General features: G+C 35.0%; 1 protein-coding gene across 2 annotated transcripts in view; it reads left to right on the top strand.

Moving 5' to 3' along the window:
* Positions 1-9,782: 9,782 nt before the first annotated feature.
* The window catches only part of LOC131048621 (uncharacterized), a 41,638-nt gene continuing 40,400 nt past the window's right edge, over positions 9,783-11,020 (top strand). Inside the window, exon 1 of one of the 2 annotated variants that reach the window (XM_057982654.2) lies at positions 9,783-10,355. In XM_057982654.2, the coding sequence (XP_057838637.2) occupies positions 10,057-10,355 (299 nt within the window). In that variant the 5' untranslated portion in view covers positions 9,783-10,056. The remainder of the gene's footprint in view (positions 10,356-11,020) is intronic. The other variant, XM_057982655.2, reaches the window with a different exon arrangement.

Raw genomic sequence — 11,020 nt, 5'->3', positions numbered from 1 at the left:
ATCACACAAGACACCCCCCCCCCCCCAAATTCAATCAATCAAAGGACCCCCCCACCAAAAAAAAAAGTGATGATTTGGCACTTTATACTTAGTGCGTGTACAATGGGCCACTTGCAAAAAATGACAAAGTGGACTTCTGATTTCAATTTTACAATTGCCTCAATAAGGCCAAAAGATACTCAAACTAATAGTGCAAGAGATCTAAACTAAGATCCAAACAATTTACAAGTACCAAATAGGCCAAATACGACCAATATTTGAAAGTACAATTTCCACTTAAAATCTCTGAAATCTAATCATATATTATGAAAGTAGATGAAAAACATGCACTTTAAAAAAAACGACACCTGAAAAGGAGGTCATATGAGCTCAAACGAGGCCTTTGAAGTTGCAGAATTGAGGATTGGACAGGTACAATTGAGAGAATCTGAAAATTCTGAAAAACCTGTGCACCAAAACCATAAAATAACCACACCACTGTGAAGAGCACGAAAAATTAGCCCAAATAAAAAAAAAATACACTCAAAAAGGAGCAAAATTGAGCAAGTTATGGGCCTCAAAAGTTGACCCAAAAATCCAAACTGCTTAACGGAGAGGGGTCTAAAAATTTCCAAAGAAAATGCTGACTAGGCGCTGAATGGGTGCTGACTGTGCGCTGCTGACTGGGCAAAATCTAAGGTAAAAAATGCTCTAAGATGCCTCCAAAAAACGTAGTCCCTCAGATCCGAAAATAGAAGCCTTCCATGATGTCTCCAAAAACTAATCAATGAAGCCCCAATGGCTCTGATACCATATGAGATTTTGCTAAGATCAAAGGCACAATGAAAAGTATAAAGGAGAGATAAAAGAATGACAAGAACAAACTGTATTCTCATCAATATACAAATGACAAATTGGATTCCTAATACAATGAATATAGGCCTTCTAATAAAGGCAAGGCCATATGGATGTATGAGCACACAATCATGACATGTGGCTCAATGAGAAACAAGGGTAGGTAAGAAATACTAGGATTAGGCATGAGAAATAATATAATATTTCACAAGAGGTGGATGACCCACCGAATGTGGAGTGTAACAACAAAATAAGACCATAAAAGGTGGAATTTCTCCTACAAGCTCTATCCCTATGTGCACACTTCCCTAAGTGTCTCAAATCCAAACTATGAAGAGATGCATTATCCTAAGTTAACTTAAGTAAAGTGTAATAATATCCATAATGAATATTTATTTACACCAACAATATTTAATATGTGAAACAATATAGAAAAAAAATATTATTAATTTAAAAAAGGATTGATGAAGACGAAATATGGAAGTGAAGTGGTGTCATGGTACAGGGAAGGACACCACGGTGCCCCCCCCCCCCCCCGCGGGAAGTGGTGGGACGAGGGTTGCGACCACCGTCACGCCCCTTCCTGTGGAAGGGACCCCATGGTAAACCAAGATTTATCACCTGATGTAAATTGGTTAAATAATGTTAATATACTAAAAGTAGAAATAAATCACTAAATACCATTTATTTATGTTAAATCGTTTATTTATGTTGAATCATTTATCTATGTTAAATCATTCATTTTATAAAAGTTAAAATATAAATAAATGATTAGAATATTAATATATTTAATATGTGAAACAATATAGAAAAAAAGTATTATTAATTAAAAAAAGGATTGATGAAGACGAAATATGGAAGTGAAGTGGTGTCATGGTATAGGGAAGGACACCACGGTGCCCCCCTGGCAGGAAGTGGTGGGATGGGGGTCGCAACCTGGGCTGCGACCACCGTCACGCCCCTTCCTGCGGAAGGGACCCCGTGGTGGGTTGCGACCCTCCCCTCCACGGGGTATAAAGGAAGGCCTCCATGGAGCATAAAGGGGTAACAAGGAGGAAGCAAAAGGTTGAGAGGCAAACAACAGACTCCCATCTGCAGACGACAATTGCAGTTTGTGAACTTTAATAGCAAGCTGCGATCTACGTACAGGTAAGAGGGGTTACAAGTCATAAGGTATATATGTGTGTGGACGCGTGTACCACACACACACACATATATATTAGTGCATATTTATGAATACATATATTACTAAGGTTTACTTATATGAAAGCAACAATAAAGATAGGTATCCATGTAGAATATGTATGTATATCTAGGATCATTACAAAGGTTAAAGAATATGTAAATATAGACGTAAACTATTGAAAGGAAAATAGTAATGAATTGTAAAATGTGATTATATGATGGAGGCTATAGGGAGGAAATTCCCTTAGCCTAATGGAGGGATTATGATAATCCCTGGCAGGCAGTATATACTGAAAATCTATATGCATATATGTTATGGCTTGGTTGACAAAGTTCATCCAAGAAGAGACGGATCTAGCCGGTCCTCTCTGGTAGACTTGGATGATGAGATGCATCATCCAAGGCAAGGGATTGATCATATATGATGGTCTTCCTTGATATGGCTTGGGTGTAAGAAATTACATCCAAGATAGGAATTGAATTAACCTTCGATTTCTTGGTATGGCTTGGTTGTAAGAAATTACATCCAAGACAGGAATCGAATTCACCTTCGATTTCCTAGTATGGCTTGGGTGTAAGAAATTACATCCAAGACAAAAATCGAATTAACCTTCGATTTCCTGGTATGGCTTGGAACCAAGATGGGTTCCAAGAAGGCGAGCTTCACAACCGCCTAAGGGCATGTTCTAGTGCTACACTCTTATCCTTTTTAAGAATTGAGATTAGTGTTAATTAAGTAATTGGACTTTAATTGCAAATTAGATTAGTTATGTATATATTTTTGTTGCGTTATAACAATCTATTTTGTAGGACAATGATCTCTAACTAGTAGGGATCAATATTGATTGGTTTTGGATTGGATTTTGGACTTTTTCTGTATGTTTAAGATTTTTTCAAGATCAGTTTTGAATGTTTAGAATTTTTTTAGGACTTTTATCTGATGTTTTGAATTTTTTTAGGACTTTTATCTGAATGTTTTTGATTGATTTTTTCAGGACTTTATCTGATTTTTAGAATTTTTTTCAGTTATGCCCCCAAGTATGCAGACCTATGATGATAACATGATGATGCATAATGCGATGGAGAATGAATTTTTGATTTGAGTTATGCTAATACAAGATGCATGACAAAAATGCAATTCCTATTCAAACAAGGATGAGTGTGTGTGTGTCTTTCATTCTAAAATACACTAATTGGATTAAAGGTGCGAAACGTTTCAGAGATAAGAGTTCAATCCATTCTCAAAAGACTTAGACCATCCAACCTAACACACTATGTAACCAAGATTTATGAATGGAGGCACGAAAAACTTCTCCATCAATTCTTGAAATTTTGATCTTCTTCTACCCATGTGTGTGCATTTGAGTTTATTCTGACTCTTATAACCATCAAAGAACCTTGGAATCTCTCAAATATTGCTCCATTGCCAACATGCATCCATAGCTCCGATGGAGGTACTTGCATGTTCCCATAGTCAAGCTTTTATTGCACATGATATTTTAGTTATATATCATTGCTTATTTTGCTTTGAGATGAATATTAACATAACACTTTTTTTTTTCTTTTTTTTTCTTGCCTTGACTTGTAAGTAATGAAACCTACTTGGGTATGACAATTACAACGACACTGCAGCAGAATATTGGATTTTTCACTAGCCACATGACCAACTAGGTATCTGTAATGAATTAGAGCTTTTGATTAATGTGTGAGATATAACAATTGATAGATTTTGGGTAACAATACTTGATAGTGAAACTTCTACCCAACCAAGGATAAAGCTTAATCACAATGTGATGTTGAAGATGAATGACTAAAGGCCTCCTAAAGACATCATGAACAAGTATCTAGGAAATGAGACAACCTTCACTCCTTTCAATGTAGACAGGTGAATAACTTAGACAATCGTCATGTTTTTATTGATGCAACTATATGTTGTGCAATGGTGATATGCAAGCAACTGTGATTCACTCTGAAATGGAGATATGCAATGCAATGAAGAAATATGCAAATGCAATACTGGAAATTGAAATGAACCCACCCTTAGATGTAATATCTTTTTAGGTGCATGTTGTTATTGAGTTGGTATGAACTTTGTGTAGATAATTCATTGGTCTTTGTTTGAAGAGTTGGATGAACCTGTCTTTTTCAATAGGAATATTCAATCGGGAGTCTTTCAAGTATAGTTTCTACTATAGCCTTCTTATTTTCAAACCAATCCAGTTGTGGTAGACCTTCTTGCCCCCAGTCTTTGAAGTGTGGGTGTATGAGGAAAATAGATTTTGGTTTCAAAGTTGTGACATGAGTGGGTGCTATGCCTGTTTTTATTGATGCACTTGGAGAGTATGATGAAACCAACCAGGTTTTGATCTCATTAGCTGTTGTTATGCTTGTTTCTGTCACGACATTGGCATTTGATGATGGTGCACATACAATTGTTGACAAGTTGTCCTGTGTAGTATTATCTGGATTGGTGATTTCATTGATAAGGGGTTCATGAACAACTTGTGTATTGGAATCATGAGGGAGACTAGGAGAAATGATAATGGGATCTTGTTTAGGAGGTGGATGTTGGATGGTACTTGAAAGAACATCTTGTTCTTGCGAAACAAGGGTGTTACTATGAGTGGAATATAAAATAATGAGGGGATCATTATAAGATTCTTGATAGGTGGAGTCTTCATAAAAAACTGGGTAGGATGAAAAGGTTTGTTCTTGATCTTGATTTATTTCATGACTGGTTTCTTCTGATTTTGGATTGTCCTCCTGACATAGGGAAGGAGTTTGGATATTCATGGGAGATTCTTGGAAGGTTTCAACATTTTGACTTGATGAGAAATGATCTTGAACGAGACTCTCTGAATCATGACTTGGATTAGATTGGATTTGTGCTATGGATACCCCTTGGGAGATTGTGTTATTGGATAGAGATGGCATGGGTTGTTCTTGTGTGACTTCACAGGATGATGAAATTGTGGATAGATATGACTGATTTGGATTTTGGTTGAATAGGATTTGATTTTGGTTGGAAGGAGTGTGATTTTGGTTGAAATAGGTTTGATTTTGGTTGAATGAATTTTGATTTGGACTTTGGTTGAAAGGGGTTTGATTTTGGTTGAAAGAGGTACTTTGAATGTTGGGTTGAAAGAAGGTTGACATGACTCTAATGTTGGTTGAATTGAGGTAGGAATGATTTTGTTGAAGAATGAAGGTTGGCATGTTGGAATGGTCTCACAAGAAGAAGAAGGTTGGCCTAATAACGATTCCCTCGTTGTTATCACCTCCCTCATCATATTTTCTAACCAACCCCTATGGTTGCTAGGACTAGTCATGTTTCTCATTTGTTGTTGCAAAGTATTGATTTGTTGAGCTAATATTTTTATGGATGGTGATGGAATAGGAATGGAAGAGATGAATTCTTCACCTTCCCTATAAAATGCATAATGCCAATCCATGATGTTTGCTTGATTGATTTGAACCTAAGATCACAACATGTAGATGTTTTCTTCATTTATAGAATGTTGCAAAAGTTTGATTTGATGTTGATGTTGACAAGTTTGTTTGCTGTAGGGTTTTGATCTTGTTGATATTGAAACTTGACTTTGATGAGGGATTTGATCTTGTTGATGTTTTTGATAAAAATTTGGTTGAGATTCCACTTTGTTTTTGGTATTTTCTAAGATGTTTAAACTTGGTGAAATGTAGCAAAGGATGCAACAGACACATCAAAAAGAATAAAACCATGAAAAGAATACTTGTTTAAGGAACTTTTTTCAAATTCCCATGAATGTTGGAGTCTTTTTCAAGACCCCATTTTGTTTTCATTGTATTTGGGCAATTTGATATCACATCAAGAAGACTCTTCTAAGGTCAAAAAGTCACAAGTATTATCATAACCCACATCTTGATACTCCATCAACTCAAACAACCCTGTCACACCCTAAGGTGCGCTCATTTTTTTTGCCTTTTTCCATAAATTAGATCAAAGAAGATTGCTCCTTAATTGGTCCATTATCCTGGGAGATATATGGCGAGTGTCTTGGGGGTAGATTCTTCCCCACCCTTGCACTATGATAAAACAAGTGTCTAGTTACTGACTCAACTTAACTTCTAATTTCTATGGTGTTTAGATAGGGTTCTGTTTGAGTGGTCATAATCAGCAGCGTTTTACACTCCAATGAGGGAGGTCTTCCAGTTTGTAGATGTTACGCTCTATAGATTTTAACACACCATATAGGCACCGAGGGAGGCATAACGTCATTGTGACAACATGTAACACTCGCCGCACATGATTTTCATCACATACACATTTGATTATAGTGGCTTGGATTACTTGGCTTTAGCCGTTAGCCACTTAGGTTGTTCCCCTCTCACCGACCTTAATGGCGCCCTAAGGTCAACTTGAGAGGGTAGGCCTTCTAAAGGATTTAATTGCAAAAAAAAAAGGAAAACATGAAAGAAGAGAGTATGGTTTTTTTGATCACCCATTGAAGGGGAGAGCATAATACCTATCCCTTCGAAGACACGAAAAACAAAATTCTTTTTACCCTTCCATTGCAATGATTTTCTATTCTAAGTGGAGATGTTGCTCCACACAGACATGGTGTTCATTTTAACCGTCATAGCAATGATGAAAGTTGTATTGTTCTTTATTAAAAGCACCAAAAAGAAAGATTTGTACTCTAACCCTGCAGAGAAAATAAAGTTAGTCAACACATGGTGGGCTATCTAGCCTAATTTTCCAGTTACAGTGTTCTGTCTTTTTACTGATAGAAAGATATTCTGGTAAAAACCAGAACTGCAACAAAACAAAAAATGAAAAACTGAATCTGTCAAATGTGACTTACCTACAAAGCAAATGTGAACTGATATCAGATCAATTGCGAATTACTGTGTAAGCAATTGCGATATGATGACTGCTCAATTGCGAAATGATATGAGATCAATTGCTCACTTTTTTTTTTTTTTTTTTTTGAATTTTTAAAAGAAAAACAGAAGAAAAAGACATAAGATAGAAGGGTTATTCTGCAATGATCTATTGCCCCACACCACGCAAGCCATCACATCAATTTCGTCGAAGAATTTGTACTTGGGTTAAAAAATGGTGGATGGTCCTGTGATATTGAGAAATCTCCTCTTTTTCTTCGATCTCACAGAGCTCCCTTTCTGCCTTTAAAAGCCTTTGATAAGTCTTTTGTTGTCTCCTATGCTATTTTGCCTTCCTTGCACCTGAAATTCTGAAAGTCACCTTTCCTTCCATTGGATTAAATACATCTTATATGTAGAAATTATTTTTTCCAGAATTTAATGAAATTTCAGGGTTAGATGCGCAAGATGAAATAATGCAAAAATGACACAATTTTTTTAAAATTCGCCATCCTTTAAAGCAATTGCAATCTATTTAAGCAATTGTGATATGATGTCTAAGCAATTGCGATATGATATGATAGCAATTGCGACATTTTATAGGCAATTGTGAATTTCTGCGTATGCAATTGCGAGATCAAGTTTCCTGTGCATGTACAGATCAGCAAAATTTGTCAAAATAGAAAATGAAGGTTAGAATGTTTCACGTCAGGTTCACCAAATGTCATCATGCTTAAAAATCATTAATGCAAAAATAGGAAATAAGGGCGAATCACCAAATCCTTAACTATCAAAGCAATTTCAAACATAAACCAATTTAAATTAACACAAGATAAGAATAAATTCAAATAAATGAAACTCCCTCATTCTGCATCGTGGCTTCCATTGTGCTTCTCCGAATTGTGCTTGTAGGTGGCTCTTAGGTATTGCACTGGAATTCCTACATAGATTAGACAATTGTTTGAAGACTATGATTCTAGATTGAAATGAGAAAATGATGTTGAATTTATAGATTTTCTACACAAAGGGGGTGAGAAATAAAACTCAAGTGTTGATTGGGAGACAACTGAAATTGATTAATCAGTTAACAAAGTTGATTGATTTGTTAACTCATTTGATTGATTAGTCAACTAGATTAATTGGAGAGTGAACTGAATAGATGGATTAGTAAACTCCTTTGATTGATTAGTGAACTGAATAGACTAGGGAGATGACTGAATTGATGGATTAGAAGACTGAATTGATGGATTAGTCATAAAAAGTTGATTTTGAGTTAAAAAGGATGATTGATGAGTTAATCAAGTTAACTAATTAGACAACTAATTTGATCAATCAGTTTTGATTTTAGCATGTGCTGTAGGAATTTGAAATTGAATTTGATTTTCATTTTCAATTTGGATTTGAATTTGGTCATTCGAATGCTGAAATGCACATGAAATTAACTGAAATTTAGATTTGGGGAAAATGTGAATTTGAAAATATGAAATTAGATGAAATTAATTGGAATTATAATTTGGGGAATTGGAGGAATTTAATTAATTAATTTAAATGAAATTATTTAAGCTTAGGAGATTGAGTTAATTAAATAATAAAGATTATTTAACTAAGGAATAAATCATAATTAATTAAATAATTAATATTTATTAATATTTGAAATAGGGCTAACCGATTAAAATGATTTGAGAATATAAATAGAATAATTAGAAGTGTTGAAGGGCGATGATTATAAGAAATAATTAGTTTAATCAAATAATTAAAGAATCACTTAATTAAATAGGCGAATAATTAGTGTAGAATTAATGAGACATTTTTAGGTGTCTACAAGACCCTTTGCATTTGATCTACCATGACATCTTAGAGATTTTTTTACTATCCCCCACTTTCAATGTTTGTACTTGTAGCTATGCTCACTCAAATAATCATGTCCAATTCTTCCCAAAAACTAGTTTGATTAAAAGTTTTAATTACCTTCAATTGATCACATCCATAATTTTCCATCCAATCCATCACTTTATTAGATTCTCTATATATGCACTTGATAAAAAAGTCCTTGAATTTATCCGATTCTCTACATATATCCTCTAGTTTCTTTTGTAGCTTCCATTTCACGACCTTTTATGATTTCACTACATTGATACACAACATCAAGTCACCTTTAATATCCACCTAATTGATCCTTTTTTTGGCACACTATCTCAACCTTTCAAGAAATGCCTCCATTTTTGCTTCATTATTTGATCCATGCAAAAACAACTTGAAGAGAGCCCAAATTAGGATTCTAGATAATATAGCTTGATGCAATGCCACATCAAAATTAATTTTCATTCTAGCTCTAGGGGAGGCTAGCCAGTAATTTACTTTTATGTATATGCATATCTATCTCTCTTTTTTAAAGATAATCCTCGAATAATTTAATTTTTTGTCATTGATGTTGGTGTACTTTGTTTTTAGATATATGCACGTTTGTTATTTTTTTTGAAATCATATCCAATTATTTAACTTTTTGCCATCGATATTAATTTATATTCAATTATATTTTTTTAGAGACACGAAAGAAAATGTAGAAGATGATCTCTATGTTTGATTAAAATTAACAAAAAATAACTATATTAAAAAATTACAATTTATGTATGCAAACAATTCAAATTTTATCTATATATATTAATTATAAAAAAATAGATCACATAATTTATAAAGTATTTGAATATATTCACTATGTAAAATTTAACTTGGATTTAAAAAAATCTATAAGATAATAATGAAAACTAAGCCCGTCAAATTTAAACCGCTCTTCTGATCCTTGTAAACCATTAGAATAAAGTTAAACATCTCTTTTAAAGAATAGTTTTTTTTTAATATATTACAAAATGAAACTTCGTGGCAAAGAAACCTTTATTCCGTCTTAGAAATGCCTTTGACAATCAAGAGAGTATTAGCTTAAATTTTCAAACTTACTGAGAAGTCCTGATAATGATTACCTAGCTACATGTCTATAAAATCGGCCGTTTGTTTGTAATCCTAATCGCTTCATTCCAATAATTTAAAAAAATCGGAGATCCCTTGGATTTCATTGAACCATAAACGCGGTGTCATTTTATGCTCTTCACAATTTCACTGGATAAGTGCAGTAAGTTGAAGCTGTGAAATCATCTGTGTTTAGTGCGATCGGAAGCCATGGGGGGAGGGGCCGTTCTCCGTAGTATCAGCAGAGTAATTGGTGGGGGAGGCACTGCAAGTGGGCGTGCTGTAGTTGGGACGGCCCTTCACTCCCCTGCACAGAAAATGAGGATTTCTTCCTCACATACAATGGTTGATGACTGGGAATTTGCAGGAGAGGAGGAACAATTTCAGGCCCCCCCACAAGCCGTCCTGGATGACCATCGCCATGTTCGTGATCGTCTCATCTTCGGGTCTGTGCCGACTCAACAAGAAGTGCTGGAAGCCACGTCAGATTTGCAGGATGCCATTAAACAGTAAGTTGGTCTGCCCCTTTTCCCAATTCATTGATTAGGGGCTTGGGTTTTCTGGGTTCTGTGCAAAGTGGGTCTTAAAAAATTATTGAAAATTGCTTTTATTAGTGATGAATTCTGGATTGGGCTCGTGGATTGGTGCAGAATGAAAATAGTGGTATGCCTAGTTGTTTTCATGTAGCCATTATGAAGCTTAATTGGGTTCATAGATTGGTGCCCTTATACATTTAGTCTGGTAACTTGGCTTGAAATGGCGCTCTGTTATTGTGGCCATACCACATGTCTCCATGTGACTATGGTGTTAAGTTTAGAATCATTTTATCCCAAAAGGGACAGTATAGGATGGAATGGTAGCAAAGGCTACAGTATAGGATGGAATGGTAGCAAAGGTTCCATTTATTTATGGCAGCGTTTATAGCTTAGAAAACTAGTTTTAGAAAAGAACATGAAGGGTCCTGGTGCTGTGTCTGATTTGTTTTGATGGAATGCTACAAAATGGGAATAGTTGGAAGCTCGAATCCTCTTTTGCTGGGATCGAAGTGTCGTGATAGTAGCCATTATGAGGTGGGGTTGAGCTTCTCATGATGCAGGGGAATATAAATTAAGATTGTTGTATAGGTGAGATCTAATTTTCAGAAGAAGGGTAGATGATATCAATGAAATCAAAA

This window comes from Cryptomeria japonica, chromosome 6 (assembly GCF_030272615.1).
Source record: "Cryptomeria japonica chromosome 6, Sugi_1.0, whole genome shotgun sequence".
In the NCBI taxonomy this organism is placed as follows: Eukaryota; Viridiplantae; Streptophyta; class Pinopsida; order Cupressales; family Cupressaceae; genus Cryptomeria; species Cryptomeria japonica.
Note: the sequence above shows the minus strand (reverse complement) of the source record. Positions and strands in the feature narration are given on the sequence as shown.